This window comes from Bos indicus, chromosome 5 (genome assembly GCF_029378745.1).
Source record: "Bos indicus isolate NIAB-ARS_2022 breed Sahiwal x Tharparkar chromosome 5, NIAB-ARS_B.indTharparkar_mat_pri_1.0, whole genome shotgun sequence".
Lineage (NCBI taxonomy): Eukaryota > Metazoa > Chordata > Mammalia > Artiodactyla > Bovidae > Bos > Bos indicus.
Window position 1 is genome coordinate 106,125,594 of NC_091764.1, and position 24,584 is coordinate 106,150,177.

General features: G+C 42.6%; 2 protein-coding genes across 5 annotated transcripts in view; both read left to right on the forward strand.

Moving 5' to 3' along the window:
- The first annotated feature begins 50 nt into the window (after window positions 1–50).
- The window catches only part of FERRY3 (FERRY endosomal RAB5 effector complex subunit 3), a 40,263-nt gene continuing 15,729 nt past the window's right edge, over window positions 51–24,584 (forward strand). The window contains exons 1-6 of one of the 4 annotated variants that reach the window (XR_011566776.1): window positions 51–358; window positions 2,572–2,770; window positions 4,599–4,744; window positions 8,129–8,310; window positions 12,405–12,504; window positions 12,600–12,721. Coding sequence is in view for 2 of the 4 variants with exons in the window: in XM_019961674.2 (XP_019817233.1) it covers window positions 2,593–2,770; window positions 4,599–4,744; window positions 8,129–8,310; window positions 12,405–12,504; window positions 12,600–12,721 (728 nt within the window). In the remaining 2 variants the exon portion in view is untranslated. Of the gene's footprint in view, window positions 359–2,571; window positions 2,771–4,598; window positions 4,745–8,128; window positions 8,311–12,404; window positions 12,505–12,597; window positions 12,733–24,584 lie in introns of those variants that run through there. The other 3 variants (XM_019961674.2, XM_070790274.1, XM_070790275.1) reach the window with 3 other exon arrangements.
- LOC109559740 (testis-specific Y-encoded-like protein 1) lies at window positions 12,740–24,584 on the forward strand. The gene has a single exon (XM_070790276.1). The coding sequence runs from the start codon at window positions 17,225–17,227 to the stop codon at window positions 18,395–18,397; it is 1,173 nt and encodes a 390-aa protein (XP_070646377.1). The 5' UTR covers window positions 12,740–17,224; the 3' UTR covers window positions 18,398–24,584.

Below are 24,584 nucleotides of genomic sequence, written 5' to 3' on the forward strand. Positions count from 1 at the left end.
CACGCCTTCCCCAAGCACCGCCCTTCCGCATCCGGTCCGCCCGAACTGAGATTGTGTTTCGCCGCTTCACTTTCGTCATGAGAGTTTACTCTGCGCCGTCTCCAAAATGCACAATAATAGTATAAATACATCTTCCGACAGTTTTTAAATGATTAAAAATATGTAGGATGGAACAAGGGAACATTTAGACCGAGGAATTTTTCACGAGGTGCCAGGAAAAAGGAAAATAATTGGAAGAATCAGCCGTAGCGGATCTTCCGGCTGTAAAAACAAGGCAGCAGTCAGCTGATGGGCCCAGCGCCAAGGCCGATGGTCAGGACCCGTACTGCCGACAGCTGGGAACTCGGAACAAGAGGAGGTGAGCTCGCGACCGGAGCGAGGAAGCTTCCTCGGGCTGGAACCCTCGAGTCGGGGGGCTGTTCCCTCACTCGGCTGAGACTTCTCGGCCCGACAGTCTGCCCTCCCTTCCCTGACTCACTCAAGCCTCCGAACCTCCTCCATTCTGTTGGCTGAATGAGTTCGGTCCAGCTCCCCTCTTCCAATCCCATTGTTGTATGGAAATCTTCCTTGATTTCAGCACTGGGGAGGGTCCAGGTGCCTCAGTGGTAAAAGAATCCGCCTGCCAACGCAGGAGACCCCGGATTGATCCCTGTGGGGGGAGGATCTCCTGGAGGAGGAAACGGCAACCCACGCCAGTATTCTTGCCTGGAGAATCCCATGGACAGAGGAGCCGGCCGGTTACCGTCCCTGGGGTTGCAAAGAGTGGAGCACGACTGAGCACACCCATGCACGCAGACAGTAATAACAAACCAGAGAGAGATAACCAAAGTATCAATTTTTTGAGACACAATTCTAAAGAGTGAATCAACTGAAACCAGAGCTAGTGCTTTTTGTTTGCCTAGAATATTGACTCTAAACAAAATGAGACCATGTGCCCACATTTAATTAATTTTCAGTTCCCTGCAAAATGTTCCTTTACTGCCTCTGTCTGCCTCATGTGTACTTAGCAGCCTTTGGTTTTTTTAAAAAACTGATATGTCCTTATATAAAAGCTTCTTTCTTTCTTTATTATTTTTACCAGCTTCCATTTACTGGTCGTGTTATGTTTACCAGATGCTTCGTATTTATTATTTGATTAAACATGAAGACAGTCCGACAAGTTAAAAGGCTTCCTGGGGCATATCTAATCTGAGACAAGCCAAGGAAAGAAGAGCAGTAAGCGTGCTCTAGGCAAAGGAAAAACATTCAGAAAGATTGGAAGTGGAAAGAGAGGTGTGGTATTGAAAGAGGTTCACTATGACTGAAAATAAAGTTTGTCAGTTTGTGTGTTGGAGAGGAGGGGGGTTCAGCTCCCCAAAGAAGAGTCTGGAGGTATAAGCAGGGGTGAGAAACTGTTAAAGAATTTGTATTGTATCCTAAAAGCAATGGAACATCATAGAAGGATTTTAAGCAGATAATTAGTATGACCAGATATGCACTTGAAAAAGATTACTCTGACTTCAGTGCAGAGAATAGTGTGAAAGCTGATTTGATGGGGGAATGCCTAGGAACAGGACTCCTGTTTGGGGGCTAATAAGGAAATCTTCAATTGATGTGTTCTTTCTGACCAGATTTCTTCTTTCCCAGTAGTTGTCTGCTTTGCTTTATGGTCTATCCTGTACATTTTATGTATATTTTCTCCCCATATAGAAATCTTTCCAGCACCACCTCCCTTCCCTCCACCCCTCAATCAGATCTTAAGCCCACAGTCTCTAGGGTCTTCAAGATGCCTCGATCCCTGATCTGTTTCTTTGACTTTATATTCACCAACTATTTCATGAACTGTATCTGGCTACCGTGCATCTCTTCCAAAGAATCCTCTCTGTTCTTCTCTACATGATCCTTACCTATTCGTGAGAACTCCACCTAGGGATCTTGGCTTCCCAGGTGCTTCAGTGGTAAAGAACCCACCTGCAGTGCAGGAGATGCCAGTTCGATCCCTGGGTCAGGAAGATCCCTTGCAGGAGGGATTGGCAACCCACTCCAATATTCTTGCCGGGAAAACCCCATGGACAGAGAGAGGAGCGTGGTGGACTATAGTCCATGGGGTTGCAAAGAATCAGACATGACCAAGAGACTGAGCCACCCTGCCTAGGAATGCTAAATGGGCAGTTTTTTTCATGTATGAAGTTGAAGAGAGACTTTTCATTTAAAAAGAAGCACTTTGTTTTCATCATGAAAACATCCCTACTTTTATGAAGGGATAAAAGTAGGAAAAAAGAATAATCAGCTGAGTGTCAGACAAATAAAATCTCTGAGTAGGGAGCCATCTTAAAAGTGGCTTTTTGTGACTCCATGGACTGTAACCCACCAGGCTCCTCTGTCAGTGGGATTCTCCAGGCAAGAATATTGGAGTGGGTTGCCATTTCTTTCTCCAGGGGATCTTCCTGACCCAGAATTGAACCTGGGTCTCCTGCATTGCAGGCAGATTCTCTACCATCTGAGCTATAGGGAAGTCCAGAAGTGGCTTAGCAATAAGGAAACATTGTAAGTTTTTTTGGACTTATAACGGGCTGAATTTTTTGTTGTTAGTTTTCTAGAATCCTGCTAAAGATGAAAAAAAACAGAGAAAGATTCTGCAACCGAGAGAGGGAATTTGTGTATAAATTCAAAGTTGGAAGTCAGTGCTTTGAACTGAGGGTACCCCTCAAATTTCCTGTTCAAGAGAATGCCAGTCATTTACATGGACGTCTAATGCTGCTGCACAACTTACCGTGCTTTATAGAAAAAGGTGAGGACTGATTTTTGGAAAATATCACTTTGTTATTTTCTTTTGGTCTCCGTCATTAGAAGTTTCGTGTTAGCATAAACCTGAGAAGCACTGGAAACAACCACAAAATGTGAAGCTTTCAAGAATAAAAAGGTTCCCCAGATCTTTCTTCTGTTGAATTTTGTAACCTCTTCGTGTAGCTAGATAGATTCATAAGGCATGTCGGCTGTCATTGGTTATGTGCTCAATGTTTTGCTCTTTTAACAATCTGGTCCTCAGTTTCTGAGATGTCATGGAAGAGAAGGGGGTACCTATCTTTCAATAATCTTTGCTCACCTAAATTAGTTCCATAGAGTCATCTGTATTATGCCATTTTAAAAGGTCTACATTCTGTCTACAGAGAAGGGAAAATGTTTTACTTAAGAATATGTTGGATCATAGAAAGTCAGAGATACAAGGGAATTTGTGGATACGTGGAAACTTTCTAGCATAATCTCATCATACAAATAAGGAAACTGGTGCCTAGAAAGGTTAAATAATTTGCCCAAGGCAGTAGTTCTCAAAAATTGTTCCCCAAGCAGCATCACTTGGGAACCTGTTTGAAGTGTGTATTCTTGGGCTCCACTGCATTCACTTTGAATCAGAAACTCTAGGACTGGGATGCAGTATCTATTCCAGTGAGCCCCCCAGGGAGCTCTGATGCATCCTAACAACTGAGACTCTCTGGTCCAGAGTTACAGACGTTGTGTCAGAACCAAGACCAGAGCACAGGTATCCTGGTTTCTGTCTCACTGCTCTTTAATCTGTCTTTTTTTTTTTTTTAAAGCAGCAAGTATGTATTATCTTGCTACCATTACTGTGGTTCAGGGATCCAAGTGTAACTTAGATGGGTGCCTCTCGCTCAGGATTTCTCATGGGATTCCAGCCAAACTGTCAGTCAGGACTCCAAAGTCTCATCTGAAGGCTCTACTAGCACAAGATCATCTCCAAGGTCACTTGTGAGGCTGTTCTCAGGCCTTATGGGGCCTCTTCATAGGCTCACCTCCATACCTGCAGCTGGTCTCCCCCAGGGCCAGCAACCTGAGAGAGGGAGGGAGCAAGGAAGTGCCCAAGATGAAAGCCATGATCTTCTCATCCTCAAAGCAGTCTTTAGTGTCTCTGAAGTTGGAATTGTAGATCATCTGAAATAAATCAGTTTTAATATTCCGATCACTCAAGTTGTATTTCAGGTTCGAAGAATGTAACAATATATGGCCTTCCCACATAGCTTAGTGGGGTCAAGAATCTGCCTGCAAGGCAGGAAACACAAGAGACTCAGGTTCAATCCCTGGGTCAGGAAGATTCCCTGGAGAAGGGCATGGCAACCCACCCCAGCATTCTTGCCTAGAGAATCCCATGGACAGAGGAGCCTGGCGGGCTAAATTCCACGGGGTCACCAATAGTTCAACACAACTGAAGCAACTGAGCACACACACACACAACAATAATATCCTTGAAAGTTATATAGGAAACTCATTTAAATACAGAAAGCTTCATACCCTCCCTCTGTAGAAGGTCTTTATGTGCTTTTCTTTAGTCGGTTTCAGATGAGGACTTCAGAAATTAATGTTTTTAATTAGTATCAGGGTTATATTACATAAGAGTTAAGAATTTTGACCATTCAGTAACCTGTGGTTATAAAGAAAAATAAGTGTGAGATTAGTTGAATGATCCTCTAAGCTGAATTTATCTTAGTTAGACATGCTCTTAAGGGTATAAGCTTGACAGGAGTGTCACACTGGAATGCTTAGCCAGGTAAAATGTTCCCAAATTATGTCTGCCAATGGTGGTATTTGTTATCATATTACAGACTTAAAAGAAGCTCTGAGCCAGTTTATCGAAGAAGAATCCCTCAGAGATTATGACAGAGAGGCCGAAGCTGCCCTGGAAGCTGTGAAGTCAGGTGAAGTTGACCTCCATCAGCTGGCAAGCACATGGGCCAAAGCCTATGCAGAGGTACGAAAATAGATAAGACCCTAAATTTCAGGGATGTTCTGGACTCTGATGTGTTTGTTTGGGTTTTTTTCTTACAGTTTTATTGAGATGTTGGGAATGTAGTTGGCATATGACACTGCATGAGTTTAAGGTGTACAGCATGATGATTTGACATACATACATCAGGGAATGGTTATCACAACAAATTTACTGAACATCCGTCATCTCATACAGACACAGAGTTAAAGAAATAGAAAGTAAAATGTTTCCTCCTGTGCTGAGGATTTGTTCTCTTACCTTTCATGTGTGCCATACAGCAGTGTTCATTATATGTATCATATCGCACACAACATGCCTAGTACTTACTATAACTGGAAGCTTGTGTCTTTTGACTGCCTTCATCCCATTTCCGCTTCCTCCATGCCCAGCCTGAAGTAACACAGATCTGATGGCTTTTTCTGTGTGTGTGTTTGTTTCTGAAGCAGAATGACGAGGGTGTGTAAATGGCCAGGGTAACGCTGGAGCAGCTGTAGAACCTCTGTGCTCTGTGTACAGAGAGTTACTCCGTAATACGCACCCTGTGTCGGCGCTTGTGTGCGTCCTTCTTGGTACCGAGGTGAGCACACAGGACGCAGTGCTTCCTGTAATGTTCCTGTGAAATGAGACGCTGCTTTTGTGTTTCTACCCAGCATAGGGTGGCCAGAGTTAGTCATTAAAAATACAGCCACCCATTTAGCTTAGAATTTCAGGGACTTCCCTGGTGGTCCAGTGGTTAAGAATCTGTGCTTCCAGTGCAGGGGCTTGTGGGTTTGATCCCTGGTTGGGGAAGTGAGATCCCACATGCTATGTGGTGTGGCCCTAAATAAATGAACAAACTAGAATTTCAGATAAACAATGAATTTTTTCATATGAGTATATCCCACATATACATGGAGCATGCTTATGTTAAAAAATTATTCATTGCTCAATGGAGGAGCCCAGGGTAGACTGAGAAGAGAAGACACCTAGACAGAATCTTGACTAGATCCTTTATTGTAATTGTCTGTTGACCTACCTGGCTTATCTGAATATCCACCTGGAAACGTCTGCCTTCTTCTCTTTTATTAACTAGTAACCAGCACAGAGAGCTTCCTCAGTGGCTCAGTGGTAAAGCATCCACCTGCCAATGCAGGGGACATGGGTTCAATCCCTGGGCCAGGAAGATCCCCTGGAGAAGGAAATGGCAATCCACTCCAGTATTCTTGCCTGGAGAATCCCATGGACAGAGGAGACTGGCGGGCCACAGTCCATGGGGTCGCAAAAGAGTTGGCCACAACTTAGCAAGTAAACAACAATACATCCAGCCACAAGCTTGCAAATAACAGGGTTTGGTCTGGACTTCTGTGATTTTTCTGCTGCGGCTCCCCAGAGCCTGACTGCAGGTGGAGCTAGAGGAATACAATGTGGTTTTGTTAGGTGGGCAAGGAGGATGTGGGCAAGACAGTGATTGACTGTAAGCTTTATCAGGAAGAAAGGGCAGTGAGAGAGAGCCAACAGCTCAGATAGTGGAGATTGTGAAGCGGAGGTCCTGGTGAGGCTGCAGAACCAGTTGCCTCGGAGCTGCTGAACGAGAAGTTTCAGTTGGAGTTTGTAATCAGTGACTGAGTGTTTGAATTTTAGTGGCTGAGCTGTTCCCAGGGAGGATATGGAATGAGTGTCAGGCAAAGGGGAGAACTTATTAAAAATACAGCGTTGAGGGACACTGGAAGGCAGGGCCTTAGTGAATCATCCACCAGGACATCCAAGTGGCCCAGGCTGGTCTCAGGATGTGGGACAGGGAGGAAGTGTGTAAACTCGGTGCCAGAGTTCTGGTTGACTGAGGGTGAGTAAGAATTCTGTTGGGTGTATCTCGTGTAGTAAGATGCTTCTCCCTATTCGCAAGTCTCACTCCAGCCTGAGTTGTAAACTGAGGCTTGCCAGTTACATAATGAGCTGATCTGACCTTGTGGGGCTACTGAATGTCTGGTGTTATGTATGGCCAAGCAGGTCCCTCGGATTTGACCTTGGCTCCTTCTTACACAACTTCAGCCCAAGCCTGGAGTGAATTTGGAACAGAGCCTAAGTCACATAGACTGGTTATAATTCCTAGAGGGATGCTGGGTCTAGGGATACATAGAAGTTATCAGAGCGTGGTCCGGGTTTGCAGAGTTGCGGGGCAGATGAAATCCACCGTCTACATTCGGCTGATTCTCTTAATAAGTCTCCCCTCCTGACCTAGAGTTGATCCAAGTATAAGTGAAAGGGAACAAGGGGAAGAGTTTACCTGATTGTCCCGGTTCAGAATACCTGTTTCCATGATTTATCCGTTTGTTGTATGTAAGGGGCATTATTATTTTGAGTCCTATCATAGATTCCCGTTTGGGGTATTTTCGTTGGTAAGAAAAGGGAAGAATTTAGATTGTTCTCTTTTACAGGTGTCTAGTTGCAAAGATCAAAAATAGAAAAAATGTTGAAATCTTTGTGTAATTTCCTCTTTGCCGTTGTATCGTATGACCTTTGGCGGGGGACTTCGGAGCATGTCAGTTTTCCGCCGCTGTAGGGCGCTGTGTGCGTCAGATGTGTTGTCATGGCACGCGTCTGGGGCCAGGCATCTGTCTCCCCAGACGTGCTTGTGTGTGCACTCAGGGTGTCTCTTTGCTGCTTCTGCGTGTTTCTGGGTTTTTTGTTTGTTTGCTTCTCAGTGTTTATGCAGTCCCTTTATCATTTTGATAACTACTGTTTTCATACATTTAATTGAGGGGACTTACATTTTATGAAGAAAACAATATCTGAGTTCAAAGTAAGAAAGTTTTGCCTGTATATCTTGATGTAAAATCCTATGAATGAATTGGGTTATCAAGGGCAGTGTTATTACATAGGTAAGCTCATTCTCTAAATATATAGCCTACAAAACCTTTTTATCAATATATTTTTAATAATGAAAAGCTTTTTTTCTGATGATACAATTACTATATGCAAGTTATTCTCTCACGTGGCACATTAGAATACAAAGTAAGGTACTTAAAAATCCCACTCTGCTACAAACAGCCCCTTCAAATGTGTGTGTATGTTTTATGGAAATGAGAGCTTACTTATCACCCTTTCTTTTTTTATTTTGAAATTATGGACACTTCCTATCCCTTGCTTCACATTAACACCTTCCCCTTATCCCTGCCTCCAGGTAACCCACATTGACAACTGAGTTCACTTCTTTCCGTATTTTTTGTGTATGCTCAGATAATCCTATGTAACCTATAAACACATAAATAGAGGGCCTTTCTGTCCTTTGATGTACCGAAATGGAATCATAGTATACTCACTTCTCTAGCAGTGTGTTAACCAAGAGCACTGCATCAGGATTTAAGAATGTCTGGTCCCATCTCGCAGACCACACTAGAGCATGCGAGGCCCGAGGAGCCCAGCTGGGATGAAGACTTCGCGGATGTGTACCATGACCTCATCCATTCTCCAGCCTCTGAAACTCTCCTAAACTTGGAACACAACTACTTCGTCAGTATCTCTGAACTCATTGGCGAAAGAGATGTGGAGCTGAAAAAGTTACGGGAGAGGTACTTCCTAGTTCTTGCATTACCGTAGTTAAATGTTACATCATCAAATAATGACAGGCTATAGAACAGCGTGTTCTCTTTTTTTTTTAAATAAAACTGAAAAATAGAATAGAAAATCATCTTCAACATTAGAAAGTGATTTTCTTGTGTGTTTCGATCTCTCATTTCACCTGGGCAGGTAAGGTTCTCCTAGTTTATAGAACTCCTCAAGGGATTTACCTAAATGAATTATGATGGCTCTATCTACTCTTAGTTCTGATGGAGGAAGAACTTACCTCTTCTGAAGGTCAGCTTTGTTCCAGGCCCTGTGCAAAGTGCTTTGGATGCTGTCTTCATTCAGGCCACTATATTAAAAAAAAAAAAACAACAACACAGACTGGATGGCTTAAACAGCAGAAATTGATCTCCTACAGTCTGGAGGCTGAGTTGTCCAAGGTCACGGTGCCCGCAGACTCAGTGTCTGGTGAGGACCCACCGCCTGGCTTGTAGCCAGTGCCTTCCTGACATTGCTTCCTTAGCCTTTCCTCCATGCACGCTCCTGGCATGTTGCTATAGACAGAGAACAGTAGCACCCCTTCTTCCAGACTAATTCCATCATGAGGATGCCAACCTCTGGAGCTTACCTCAACCTAATTGCCTGCCAAAGGCCCCACCTCCACATAACATCACAGTGAAGGTTAGGGTTTCAACATTTGTACTCTGGGGGGCCACGAACATGCAGTCCTTAACAGATGCCCTGTCTCATTTGATCCACAACCCTACTGTTACTGCCCCAGTTTACTGAGGCAGAAATGGATTTCCTCTAGTTCTTTATTTCATATCCAATAATATTGTCCACAGACTTCCCAGGTGGCTCTGTGAGTAAAGAATCTGCCTGCAATGCAGGAGACTCAGGAGATGTCGGATTGATCCCTGGGTCGGGAAGATCCCCTAGTGGAGGACATGGCAACCCACTCCAGTATTCATTCTTGCCTGGAGAACCCCATGGACAGAGGACCCTGGTGGCCTACAGTCCATTGGGTCGCAAAGAGTCAGACACAACTGAAACAACTAAGCATGCACACATGGAATACTGTGAACATACTTGAAAATAAGCGTGAAATACAGATTAGAGTTTTTAAAATATGGTGCTCGTCACCCAACACTAATTACCTTCTGTTGAACTTCATTTGTTTGATTTTTTTCCCCACTGGGGCTTCAGATAATACAATCTTCCTCTCATTCTGAATCTGTTCTCAGGTCTTAGGTTTTCTGGGCCTACACTCGTTCTACGTGTTTCACTTCAGTTCAGTTCAGTCGCTCAGTCGTGTCCGAGTCTTTGCGACCCCGTGAATCGCAGCACGCCAGGCCTCCCTGTCCATCACCAACTCCCGAAGTTTACTCAAACTCATGTCCATCAAGTTGGTGATGCCATCCAGCCATCTCATCCTCTGTCATCCCCTTCTCCTGCCCACAATCCCTTCCAGCATCAGACTCTTTTCCAATGAGTCAACTCTTCGCATGAGGTGGCCAAAATATTGGAGTTTCAGCTTTAGCATCAGTCCTTCCAATGAACACCCAGGACTGATCTCCTTTAGAATAGACTGGTTGGATCTCCGTGCAGTCCAAGGGACTCTCAAGAGTCTTCTCCAACCTGTTTAGGGATATTAAAAAATGCACAGCTCGGCATCTGTGGTTCACGTCAGTGGCTGTCGCTCGCTCCTGCTTTCAGTCAGCAGCTGAGTTGCTCTGAGCTGTGGTTCTCTTTGCTGCCTGCTCACTCCACCTCCCAGAAAATTTCATCTCTGGCCATCACTGTTCTATAATTATTCTTTTTTCTAAGTTGGAAGAAGGTTCTTATCCCACTTAACCCTTCAGTTTTTTTGGAAACTGCATTAAGTTACTAATTATCAGCATTTACTGGTACTTTATATATATTTTTTTCTGTTACAGGGTAGTTTTTCAATAGGGATTTGTTTTGGTTTATGTTATTTTTTGAAATGTCCTTTGGCCAGACTTCTTGACGGGGCTTTGTTTGCCCACCCCCAAACATACAGATAATAATGGAATGCATTTGGGGCTTCCCTGGTTGTCCAGTGGTTGAAACTTCACCTTCAAATGCAGGGGGTGCAGGTTGGATCCCTGGTTGGGGAACTAAGATCTCACATGCCTCATAGCCAAAAAAACAAAACATAAAACACATAACTATTGTAACAAGTTCAATAAAGACTTTAAAAATGTTTGCAAACATTTATTTTAAGAACAGTTTCATAGTTTTTCACGTGTCCAAACTGTCAGCTTAATAAATAAAAATAAACCATGTTCTATTCAAGGCAGGTAATATTTTTTGCAAAGTTGAATCGTATAACTAATAGTAAGTTGGAATTCATTAGTGGAAGTTCACCCAAAATTTTGGTGTTTAATTCACTTATCTAATTGTGAGTAGAAGTGACGCATTTTCTCATCTCTCCTTTCATTTTAATCCCATTTTACATCTTTAAAAGAATTTGTCTCAATACAACATCAACACAGTTACAATGATCTTTTTTCTTAAATGTCTTCAAGATAACGTACAGGTTGTCAGAATCATCATGACAGACATCCTGAGCCACTACATAGTATTTCATATAATAAATTTTTCTTTCATCTTAACCGTAGACATAAATGTTATATCATTAACTGTACTTGCACTTCTAACACATTTAGGGTGAAATAAATGTTCCTGAAGTTTTATTTGTTGAATTGTTATTTATTAGTTTTCTTTTTCCTGAATGAAAATTTCCCTCTTTTTAGCAAACCAGATTCAAGATAGTTCTTTGAAACTTTAAAGTGGCAGTGATACTTTTTATCCACTAGAGGGAACATGTGTAATGTAAAATATTAATATATTGTATCAAAGTTTGTAATTATAAATGCTTAGCAGTTATTTCTGTTTTAATAAAAATCTTACTTGCAAGCATTATCTTCACCTGACCTCTAGTAATTATTAAAAAATTAGTGAGGTCACCTGCATTATCATTAAGTGGGAATTAAGTAGTACTGAATATTTGATACCAGAAGGTTTACATTGAGATGTATAAAAATATAACATACGAATGAGTTTCATTTATGATATACATTTAAGTATGTTAATCAGGTCTTAGAAGTAAGTACAGTTTCTCTTTTAAGAGCAATTTACGTCAACTGACTAAAATGATAGTGAAGTCCTTTAGTTCATGTCTGTTTCACTGCTTCCAAGTTTGTTTGAAATGTGTTTTAGAACAAACTTGATTAATACATTTTTATTAGAGATGTTTTAATCAACTTATTTATTAAAATATAACCTACATATAAAAAGGCAATAAACTGTAGGTATACAGTTCAGTAAGCTTCCACTAAGTAAGCACACCAGTGTGCTCCTCTCCCAGATGAAGAAGGAGGTGATCTCCAGCCTGCAGAAGGCTCCCTCCTACCCATCCAGCAGTTCCCACCTGTTTCCTCCGTAAATAACCACTGTCTGAACTTGTAGCACCGTTAGTTTTTCTCATGGGGAAATACCATTTTTAATTTCCGCACATTGTTTATTTGGATAAATTAAGATTAAAATGTATCTTCAGAATGTATTTCACATTCCTCTAGAAATGGAACGCTGTGACTTAATACCAGTTTGATTCTTAGAACCTAACTGGCAGCTTCTGATTATAACGTGTAATTCGAAGGTTGAAGTCACTTTAACTCACATTCAGAGGAATAAAAAATGTACTTTGAGCTGAATTGCGGAGTATCTTCTTTGTGAAAATCTGCAAGTGAAAAAGGCTCTGGACTTTTCAATATTAGTTATGGAAATTGAACTATCTCCTGGATTCTGAATGTTCTCCTTTATGTACTAAATTTAGTTTCCCATTTAACTACACACGTGATGTTATGTATACTATACGATGTTAGCATCATTGTTTCCACCTGTCCATTGCCAAGGCTTCAGACTGCTTTCCAGACAGTACTGTTGCAATTCCTGGGCACCTTCCTATAAGAAGAAAATGTTCTTTGCACTTCGTAGCAGTTATTCCATGAATCTAAAGTGGTTCTGCACCTTTAAAATGTGATGACTGTATTCAATCTACTTATTTATGTTTCAGACAAGGTATTGAAATGGAAAAAGTGATGCAGGAGTTGGGAAAGTCACTGACGGACCAAGATGTGAACACTCTAGCTGCTCAGCATTTCGAATCCCAGCAGGTAAGTGAGGTATATATAATGACTTTCAGAGTGCCTTTGTTTATTTTTGTGAAGAAAAAAAAAATTTAACTAGTTGGTATACTGTCTCTTTTTAGGACTTAGAAAATAAGTGGTCCAATGAATTAAAACAATCGACTGCCATTCAAAAACAAGAGTATCAGGAATGGGTAATTAAACTTCATCAAGACCTAAAAAATCCCAACAACAGCTCCCTCAGGTATTAATCAGGTATCGCTTTTATGAGATAAAAAGTTGTTATCAGTAACAGTTTGTATTTATTGTGAAATTGGACCTTTTTAGTTGTAGATATTTTTAAGTCACCAATGAAAATTCAAGATAACTATATGCTTTTTTTTAACACCTTTCATTTTATAGACTTTATGTGGATTATGTGGGGCAGGATGTTTTACAAAGGTGATTCTCCACCTAGAACTTACTTTATAAATCTTGTGGGTATGTATACCTAAATACCTTGACTACTGTCTCCTGTGTTTTTTAAATTGGTTTCCTTTCAATGCAGTACACAGTGGTTGAATGCATCTTAAATGCCAAGCACTCTTTAAGCAGAAAAACAAGAACTGCCTGTGGGGAGCTTATATTCTATAGAGACTGGCCTGTAAATGGTACTGTACACAATGATATGTGCAGAAATAGAAGCACGTACAGGGTACAAAACGAAGAAGAAGACTTTCTATAATTCATAATTTGTGTGGTCCCTTATGGGCTAAATGCACTGTGTTTCTTTTTTTTTTTTTTTTTTTTTATTTTTTTATTTTTTTTTTTTGCACTGTGTTTCTTATATTGCCTGTTATTTCCTGGCTGTGTACTCACCTTTGAGAATTTCTTTCTTTTTTCAAAGCTTAAAGTATATTCTATTGGAGATATACTTAGTACAGTACAATAATCCTGTTTTCAGGATTTTCTAGTGTGTGCTGTAAACAGTTAGATATAACATTTTATTTATATAATGTCCTTCTCCCTTACTTATCTTGCCTTGAAGGTAAAAAACCATGTCTATTTTTTCTGCTCTTGTAATCCCCAGATCTCTGTCAAGTGTCTAGCTCTTGAGCAGTTCCGTTCAGTTCCGTTCTGTTGCTCAGTCGTGTCCGACTCTTTGCAACCCCATGGACTGCAGCATGCCAGGCCTCCCTGTCCATCACCAACTCCCAGAGTATCCAAACTTATGTCCATTGAGTCAGTGATGGCATCCAACCATCTCATCCTCTGTCGTCCCCTTCTCCCCCAGCCCCTTAATCTTTCCCAGCATCAGGGTCTTTTCAGATGAGTCAGCACTTTGCTTCAGGTGGCCAAAGTATTGGAATTTCAGCTTCAACGGCAGTCCTTCCAATGTACACCCAGGAATGATCTCCTTAGGATGGACTGATTTGATCTCCTTGCTGTCCAAGGGACTCTCAAAGAGTCTTCTCCAACATAACAGTTCAAAAGCATCAATTCTTGGCACTCAGCTTTCTTTACAGTCCAACTCTCACATCCATACATGACTACTGGAAAAACCATAGCCTTGACTAGATGGACCTTTGTTGGCAAAGTAATCTCTCTGCTTTTTAATAGGCTGTCTAGGTTGGTCATAACTTTCCTTCCAAGGCGTAAACGTCTTTTAATTTCATGGCTGCAGTCACCATCTGCAGTGATTTTGGAGCCCCAAAAAATAAAGTCTCTCACTCTTTCCACTATTTCCCCATCTATTTGCCATGAAGTGATGGGACCGGATGCCATGATCTTCGTTTTCTGAATGTTGAGCTTTAAGCCAACTTTTTCACTCTCCTCTTTCACTTTCATCAAGATACTCTTTAGTTCTTCCTCACTTTCTGCCATAAGGTGGTGTCATCTGCATATCTGAGGTTATTGATATTTCTCCTGACAATCTTGATTCCAGCTTGTGCTTCATCCAGCCCAGCGTTTCTCATGATGTACTCTGCATATAAATTAAATAAGCAGGGTGACAACATACAGCCTTGACATACGTACTCCTTTTCCTATTTGGAACCAGTCTGTTGTTCCATGTCCAGTTCTAACTGTTGCTTCCTGACCTGCATACAAATTTCTCAAGAGGCAGATCAGGTGGTCTGGTATTCCCATCTCTTGAAGAATTTTCCACAGTTTATTGTGATCCACACAGTCAAAGGCTTTGGCATAGTCAATAAAGCAGATGTTTTTCTGGAACTCTCTTGCTTTTTCAATGACCCAGCGGATGTTGGCAATTTGATCTCTGGTTCCTCTGCCTTTTCTAAAACCAGCTTGAACATCTGGTTCACGTATTGCTGAAGCCTGGCTTGGAGAATTTTGAGCATTACTTAACTAGTGTGTGAGATGAGTTCAATTGTGCGGTAGTTTGAGCATTCTTTGGCATTGCCTTTCTTTGGGATTGGAATGAAAACTGACCTTTTCCAGTCCCTTGGCCACTGTTGAGTTTTCCAAATTTGTTGGCATATTGAGTGCAGCACTTTCACAACACCATCTTATAGGATTTGAAATAGCTCAACTGGAATTCCATCACCTCCACTAGCTTTGTTTGTAGTGATGCTTCCTAAGGCTCACTTGACTTCACATTCCAGGATGTCTGGCTCTAGGTGAGTGATCACACCATTGTGATTATCTGGGTGGTGAAGATCTTTTTTGCACAGTTCTTCTGCGTATTCTTGACACGTCTTCTTAATATCTTCTGCTTCTGTTCCATACCATTTCTGTCGTTTATTGAGCCCATCTTTGCATGAAATGTTCCCTTGGTTTTTCTTGAAGAGATCTCTAGTCTTTCCCATTCTATTATTTTCCTCTATTTCTTTGCACTGATCACTGAGGAAGGCTTTCTTATCTCTCCTTGCTATTCTTTGGAACTTTGCATTCAAATGGGTATATCTTTCCTTTTCTCCTTTGCTTTTCGCTTCTCTTCTTTTTCACAGCTATTTGTAAGGCCTCCTCAGACAGCCATTTTGCCTTCTTGCATTTCTTTTTCTTGGGGATGGTCTTGCTCCCTGTTGATCAGATCAGATCAGATCAGTCGCTCAGTCGTGTCCGACTCTTTGCGACCCCATGAATCGCAGCACGCCATGCCTCCCTGTCCATCACCAACTCCCAGAGTTCACTCAGACTCACGTCCATTGAGTCAGTGATGCCATCCAGCCATCTCATCCTCTGTCGTCCCCTTCTCCTCTTGCCCCCAATCCCTCCCAGCATCAGAGTCTTTTCCAGTGAGTCAACTCTTCACATGAGGTGGCCAAAGTACTGGAGTTTCAGCTTTAGCATCATTCCTTCCAAAGAAATCCCAGGGCTGATCTCCTTCAGAATGGACTGGTTGGATCTCCTTGCAGTCCAAGGGACTCTCAAGAGTCTTCTCCAACACCACAGTTCAAAAGCATCAATTCTTTGGCGCTCAGCCTTCTTCACAGTCCAACTCTCACATCCATACATGACCACAGGAAAAACCATAGCCTTGACTAGATGAACCTTTGTTGGCAAAGTAATCTCTCTGCTTTTGAATATGCCATCTAGGTTGGTCATAACTTTCCTTCCAAGGAGTAAGCGTCTTTTAATTTCATGGCTCCAGTCACCATCTGTAGTGATTTTGGAGCCCAGAAAAATAAAGTCTGACAGTGATTCCACTGTTTCCCCATCTATTTGCCATGAAGTGATGGGACCAGATGCCATGATCTTCGTTTTCTGAATGTTGAGCTTTAAGCCAACTTTTTCACTGTCCACTCATCAAGAGGCTTTTGAGTTCCTCTTCACTTTCTGCCATAAGGGTGGTGTCACCTGCATATCTGAGGTTATTGATATTTCTCCCGGCAATCTTGATTCCAGCTTGTGTTTCTTCCAGTCTAGCGTTTCTCGTGATGTACTCTGCATATAAATTAAATAAGCAGGGTGACAATATACAGCCTTGACGAACTCCTTTTCCTATTTGGAACCAGTCTTTTGTTCCATGTCCAGTTCTAACTGTTGCTTCCTGACCTGCATACAAATTTCTCAAGAGGCAGATCAGGTGGTCTAGTATTCCCATCTCTTGAATTTTCCACAGTTTATTGTGACCCACACAGTCAAAGGCTTTGGCATAGTCCCTGTTGATACAGGCACGTAAAGAAATACTTATGGGATGGGTATATAGACAGGTTTATGAGTCTTGTCATTAAACTGTTTACCTGATGCTATCTATTATCACCTCCTATTATCATCTTTCATTTGTGTTGTTGTTTTCCCCAAGACAATACCTTAGAAACATTTAAACAATTTTTTATAATTAGAAATGGGATAACCCCCTGGACACCAACATGTATATACTCTTCATTTCAAATGAAGAAAGTGCTAAACTCAGTACAAAAAGAGATATCGGGGACAGGCTGGGAACATCCTGTCCCATATAGACAATATGCCATAAGGTCCAGTGGTGTTTCTCAGACTGCTGCTTGTAGTCTGCCAGGAAGCAAGGTAGATCCTTTGCTTTCCAACTGAACTTTAAAAATAATAATAGAGAAATATAGAGAGATTAGAGAGTGAGTGGTACGAGCGACCAGTTTTCGTCGAGCGCGGCTTCTGAGAGGAAAACAGACGTTGGCCTTCAGTTTATCTGAGTGCTGCTGACGTGAGCAGCCCAGACGGGGGCGAGAGGACCCCTCTCCTTGAAACCCACAGCCTCGCCACATCCGACTGTGCCACCGGAGCTCCGGACCCTTCCCGGTGCCTGAAAACAGAGGCGTCACAGGTGATGGCAGAGACGGGTGAGGGGTATTTCGAGGCCGTCGCGCTCCCACCACCCCAGCTTCCAGAGGAGGAAGACGCACCCCCAGCTGCTCCCCCAGATCCAGGCTGTGCCAGTACATTCCAGATCCGAGCAGGCGGGGACGGCGGTTACGTAGCGCCCGAATCGAGGCTAGAGCTGGCTCCACCTACGGAGGGTCTGGAAATGGCGTCTGGGTCCCTGGCAACGGACGACAGCCTGGGAAATGGCCGTCAGCCCGGACAGCCGCTGGGCTTGAGTCAGGAGAAGCCGCTAGAAACTTGTGGCGCAGAGAACTTGGGGTCTGACTTGATGGCGGAGGCGAAAGCTGAGGAAGTGAAGACTGAAGACAGCCCCGTCTTCTCGGTCGCAGTGGATGAGGAGGTGGTGGGGAAGGAAGGAGCGAAGGAGGAGGAAGCAGTGGAGCAGGGAATGGAGGTGGAGGAGAGGCCAGTCGGTGAAGAAATAGAAATTGTGGAGAACAGAGTGGTGGAGGAGGCGGGGCACCGGCCTCTGCGTATGGATCTCCACATGAACCCGCTGGAGGCAATCCAGCTGGAACTGGATGCTGTGAACGCTCAGGCTGACCGGGCCTTTCAACAACTAGAGCATAAATTCGGGTGGATGCGTCGACACTACCTGGAGCGGAGGAACTACATCATTCAGAATATCCCGGGCTTCTGGGTCACTGCCTTTCGGAACCACCCCCAGTTGTCTCCCATGATTAGAGGCCAAGATGCAGAGATGTTAAGATGCATAACTAATTTGGAGGTGAAGGAGCTCAGACACCCGCGAACAGGCTGCAAGTTCAAGTTCTTCTTTCGGAGAAACCCGTATTTTCGAAACCAGCTGATTGTCAAAGAATATGAGGTCAGAGCCTCTGGCCGAGTAGGGTCTCTTTCCACTCCAATCATATGGCGCCGGGGCCATGAACCCCAGTCCTTCATTCGCAGGAACCAAGAGGTCGTGTGCAATTTCTTCACCTGGTTTTCAGACCACAGCCTTCCAGAGTCTGACAGGATTGCTGAAATTATCAAAGAGGACCTGTGGCCAGATCCACTGCAATACTACCTGCTGCGTGAAGGAGTCCGTAGAGCCAGACGTCGCCCAGTAAGGGAGCCCGTGGAAATCCCCAGGCCCTTCGGGTTCCAGTCTGGTTAAACTTTGCCATTGGGAAGGTTTCTGTACAAGGTCCCTTTTCGCCTCTTAATGGACCTGTGTTTGGGCAACAGATAGGGATATGTCTTCTAACCACCCCTCTCAACCCCACTTTTTTCTCTGACATTTCTGGAGCCTTTTTTCTCTGGACATTCATTTCTCTCAGCCTCAAGATTGAGACAATCGTGGCCATGCTCCTTCACTTGCACATGGCCTTCGTGCTTTTCTGCATTGATATCACATGCTGCATGGCCCGTGACTCATACCACTCCTGAGTAAGCTTGTGATGCTGTAAACTGCATAGTCTTTATCTGCACTACTTGGACCCTGTTTGTTCCCAGAGCCTCCGGTTTGACTCTTGTACCTGGAGGTATTTGTCCAGGAGGCCATTCTACCCATCCGTCTCCACAGCACAGGCATATGCCCTGTAGATAACCGGGCATTAATGATATCAAGGGAGAACTGCAGTGGGCCACTGGGCCTGTGTGATTTATGTGACTCCATTGCTCTTCTTGCGCCTCTGGTCACCTACTATCGCTGCCTGCTACCGCTGCCTGCTACCGGCTGTTCCCTTGACTGCTATCTACTGGATGGACATCTTCTAGAACTTTGTCAGCCCCACTCTGGTTTCTGGTAAACAATCTCCAGGTTTCCTGCCAGCACTCAAAAGACCCTTCCATTTTTCCCAAAAGACTTATCCTCTATTCCTCATCCCCCGCCCCCACCTCCCTTTCCTCCGCTCCCATCATGCAGAACCCTAATAACTGTCAGGCAAGTGGTTGAGGTGACAAGTTAGACTTCTCATGGCACGTTGGCCTAAAGATGGTGTCCATTCAAAGTACCAGGCTTTTTCAGTCTCTAGTGAATCACCCAAAAGCTGGGTACCTCTTTGTGCCTCCTTTTTTCATCCTGAGCGTAATTAAGCGCCAGAGTGGCAGTACACCTTCTCCGTTGTCTCTCTCCTGTCTTAAATGTTAGCTCATAAGCGTGTGCAAATCAGGTCTTTTAATTTGGCTCTCCATTATTTCAAGGAACAGGCTGTCTTGTCTAATAGATTGCCAGAGCTCTTATATTCTTCTGCTCTCTTCTGCATGCTCCACCCACTTTAGCAACATCTAGAGGATTTAAAGGGAGACAGATTTAGATGAAATGAAAAGTACTATCTAGGCCATAATTGATGGAAGAAGATATTGTGATGGGTGCCCAAAACAGGAGAAACTGAACAGACCACAGATAGGCAAAAATGAGCCAGGTTAAAATTGGGCCTTAAATTAAGATGGAGAGTCTTCAAGGAGGTTCTTTGTCTGTCAGTGGTGATGGGAGAAGAGGTTCTTTTCCCAGGATTAACACGTGAGAATTGAAGGGGGTTAGAATGTTAAGTACATTACCTAGAAAAGAGTTTTGTAAAAAAGGCAACTGAGTGCTTTCACTTGTTTTCGTTTGACTTAATTTATAAGGAGGGTTAGTACTGCATGCTTTATTTCACTAGTATTTAGTAAAATCGTGTTATTTTCCTTGTTTCTGGTTACTGGGAAAATTGAGCTATACAGGCTTTATTTTGCTTTCAGTTGAGAACATTTGGAAAAATGTGCTGTATCTCTGTATGATATAAACACCTAAATGAATATCGTAGTGAATTTCAGCTTGTTTCTGTTAATAATTAAACTGTATGCTTAGAAATATAATCTGTGTAACTTGTTCTTTTCATATTCTTAATACTTTGGAAATTGTTGTCTTCATGAAAAAGTAGCCTACTAAAAATATGTGGCTTAATTGTCTGTCTTGATAATTTGCCTGGTTAACAGCTTAGTAATTCATGTGTCTTTTCCTAAATAGCATAAATACTTGTGAAGCTGCTCTGTCAAATTGAAAGTGTACCATTAATATATTTGTCTTTCTTTATACGCATGATGGTAAAATAAAAGCATGTTACTTGCTGAAAAAAAAAAAAAGATAAAATTAATAGTAGAATGGAATGGAATGGAACAGATCTGAGTAGAGTAGACTAGGGGAAAAGACATCAGTGCATTACACATGTGTGTATTGAACAAAATGTAAAATATTAAGTATGTACTCTGTACTGTGGTCAAAAAGGCAGAAAATCACTGACCTAATGGAAGCTCAGAAAACCCCTTGCTACAAAAAATATCTCTTGATGCAGGAGACCCCGGTTTGCTGGAAACGGGATAGGCTACCCACTCCAGTATTCTTGGGCTTCCCTTGTGGCTCAGCTGGTAAAGAATCCACCTGCAGTGTGGGAGACCTGGGTTCAATCCTTGGGTTGGGAAGATCCCCTGGAGAAGGGAAAGGCTATGCACTAGTCCATGGGGTCGCAAAGAGTCGAACACAACTGAACGACTTTCACTTTCACTTGCTACTATAGTTTCAGAAATTCATTCTGTGTGATCAGTTCCATTGTATAAATATTGACCTTTCACTGCTGCTGCTTTAAAAAATCAAGTATTCCTAGGAAAGAGTATTTTTACTGTGACTTTGTTAGCTTGCTTTCCTTTTTGGTAGATTTCCTGGGGGAGCAGAAACCTGTTTTCAGCATAACTACATATGGAATTGTATGAAATTGACCAGTTTTTAAAATTCATTTATTTTTGCCTTTTTGTTTAAAATCAGGTCTATTAAAGGGTAAATTGTATAAAAGTCACTTGTTTTAGGTTTGCATTTTGATGAGTTTTGACAGACTTAGTCATGAAGTCATCCCTGCAGTCAAGACATAGCATTTCCTTTTTATCCATTTATATTAACCCCCCTTCTGCTTGCCGAGCTTGTGGTAACCTGATCTGATTTCTGTCCCTGTAATTTTTATTTTCTCATATAAATGGAATCAAACTGTATGCAGCAGTTTATGTCTTACTTTCTTCACTTAACATAACCCTTTTGAGACTCATTCGTGTTGTTGCCATTATAAGTGGTTCTTCCCTTTTTGTTGCTCTGTTATTTTTTTGTTTATCCAGTGGTGGACATTTGAAGTATTTCCAGATTTGGGCAATTATAAATGAAGTGACTGAAGCATTTACATACAGGTCTTTGTATAGTCATGAAAGTGAAAATGAAAGTCAGTTGCTCAGTTGTGTCCAGCCCTTTGCAAGCCCGTGGACTGTAGTCCACCAGGCTCCTCTGTCCATGGGATTCTCCAGGCAAGAACGAATACTGGAGTGAGTTGCCCTCCTCCAGGGGATCTTCCCGATCTGGGGATTGAACCCAGGTATCCCACATTGCAGGCAGAGTCTTTACCATCTGAGCCAACAGAGAAGCTGGAACATATAGATGGACGTATGTTTATAATATAATACGTGTAGACATATGTTTAAAATTCTCTTATGTAAATACCTAGGGGTGGGATTGCTGGGTAACACAGTAAATAGAATACATGGTGTGTTTAATCTTATAAGAAACTGCCCAACTGTTCTCCGAAGTGGTTGTGACAGTTTTGCATCCCCACCGCCCACGTATGAGGTTCCAGACGCTCCACACCCTTGTCAGCACTTGGTGGTGGTATTCAGCCATTCTGGTGGGTTTTGTAGCGGGGTCTCATTTTGTGTGTCTTTGCATTCCCCTGGTGGCTACTAACGCTGAACATTTTTTCAGTTTTCAGATCAGCTATGGCTGATCTTCTAGCCATAGCTCTCCTTTATTATTTTTTTTCTTATTATTGAGTTGTGAAAGTTCTCTGTGTATTCTGGTACAAATGTATAATCAGATATATGTTTTACAAATATGTTCTAGCACCTTGTGGCTTGTCTTTTCATTTTCTTATCAGTTTCTTTCAAAGAGCAGTGTCTTATCTAAAAATTCAAGATCACAAAGATTTTCTGCTACATTTTCTTCTAGAAATTTTATAGTTCAAACTTAAACATATAACTCAGGATCTAGTACTTCATATATATTATAATGAATATAAGTAAATATATCCACTATATATTAGAATGTAAGTAAATATATCCATTATGTATAAGACTTCCCTGTAGCTCAAATGGTAAAGAATCTGCCTGTGAGGCAGGAGACCAGGGTTCAATCCCTGGGTTGGGAAGTTCCTCTGGAGAAGGGAATGGCAATCCACTCCAGTATTCTTGCCTGGAGAATTGCATGGATAGAGAAGCCTGGTGGGCTACAGTCTGTGGGGTCGCAAAGAGTCGGACACGACTGAGTGACTAACATTAACACGTATCCACTATAAAATGCAGACTGTTGTGTGTATTAGAAAAGAAGTAGTGTGTGGCTCAGAAGCGTCCAATTCTCCAGGCAAGAACACTGAAGTGGGTTGCCATTTCCTCCTCCAGGGGCCTGACCTAAGGATTGAACCTGGGTCTCTCATCTCCTGCATTGGTAGGTGGATTCTCTACCACTAAGCACCGCCTACATAAATAGTGCCTATGCCCAGAAATGGGCAGGCTGTTAAGGTGAAGGCCATGGAAATGCAGTTGGTGGTCGGGCTGTTTGGTTTCTGTTCTCCAGTCCGGTCCACCGCAGGCTTCACTGTCTACAGCGGCACGCTGCTGCCACTTGGTGTTGAGAGTGGGGCTTTGGTCTCTAGCCGGTCCTCTGCCACCCTGCCCCACCCTGAGCTGTCAGTAGCCTTTGAGGGCCTGCTCCTCAGCAGGAGGTCCCTGTGTGTGCTGCTGTTCTGCCCCCAGCAATAGACTGGCCTTGTTTGTTGTTCAGTGTCAGGCTCCTCGTTGAGGGTGAGAGACAGGTTCCGTGGTCCCGTGGTCTTGGGCACACCCTGCAGGTCTGGGCCGAGGGCACGGGGCAGCCTTAGCACATCTACCTGTGCCGCCCGGTGGCCTGTCTCTCCTCCTGCCCCACCTCCAGGCCTTTCCTGGAAGCACTCGGTGGAGGCCAGTGGGAAAGAGTTTGCAAGAGCACGTAACATCCATTGCTGTCCTAAATGCACATCCCACCCCATACTTTACCTTGAAGAACGTGTTAGCATTTTAGCTGATTTCTTCTTACCTTCTTATATACATTACAGCATTTCATGTCTACGGTGCTCTGCCAAAACTGAAAACCATGTGTCCTGTCTCCCCTGGGACAGGCATGCCACACTTCAGAATTTAATTTCTTGGTCACCTTGTTACCTCAGATCTCTGATGAGCTTCAGAACAGTTATGGCCGTATAGATTACCCCGGCTTTTCTTGTTATTAGAACAGGAACAACTTTCTTTGGTGGCTTCCTGAATCCTAAAATGATATTTAATTTGTGTAAATCTGTATGAATTTGGGGGTTGAAACTGGCTATATTTACTAATGAAGTCCATCAGTGACACAAATAAGACTGTTTGGATTTATCGAAAAAATCTAGTCAGGGGAATAGATGACTATTACAGATTTGAATCATCTTCAGCTCACCGTAATAAGTGAATTGAGCAGTTGTACAGTTCTGATGCCTCCACGGAAACATTTTCAGGAAGTGCAAGGGCCAGAGCTAAGAGAAGTCTTTTAATGTGAGACTCTTGGCAGTGAAAAAATAGGAAATGGTTTTAAAAAAAAGGATATGAATATGTCAAAATGAACTTTCTCCTTTTTTAATTCTCTTTTATTTGACTTTTTTGTTTTTAATTTTCATTTCTCTCACTTCACTTTTTCTCTAGTTTCACTGATGCCACCTGATATAAGGATATATTAATGTTTTTAATGTCATTTTAAACATTTTAAGGTAATGTTAGTCACTATTTAATCATGCCCTAGGCTACTAAGAAATATTACACAGTGGCATAGGAGTTGATATTGTAATGACTAAAAAACTATGCCTCACTGACTGAAAGAAATAACCAAAGAAATGGAAGAATAAGTGGGAATTGTATAAGTTGTAAGTGCTTGTGTTCCTTGCCCCATGGATAAAGGATAAATTTAGGAATAAATTAAGTGGTACTTTCAGCAATTAGTTTCATTACCTGGTGGCTCAGATGGTAAAGACGCTGCCTGCAATGCGAGCACCCGGGTTTGATCCCTGGGTTGGGAAGATCTCCTGGAGTAGGAAATGACAACCCACTTTAGTATTCTTGCCTGGAGAATCCCATGAACAGAGAAGCCTCGTGGGCTACAGTCCATGGGGTCGCAAAGAGTCAGACAGGACTGAGTGACCTTCACTTTCATTTCACTATAAAGCTTTCTTTCTTATAGGAAAATTTCTTGACAGGCATACCAAAAAAAAGCATATCAATAATTTTCTCAA

Bases quoted from the DNA above. Each gene is read 5' to 3' on its own strand.
- LOC109559740 (XM_070790276.1), top strand. From the start codon at position 17,225: ATGGCAGAGACGGGTGAGGGGTATTTCGAGGCCGTCGCGCTCCCACCA.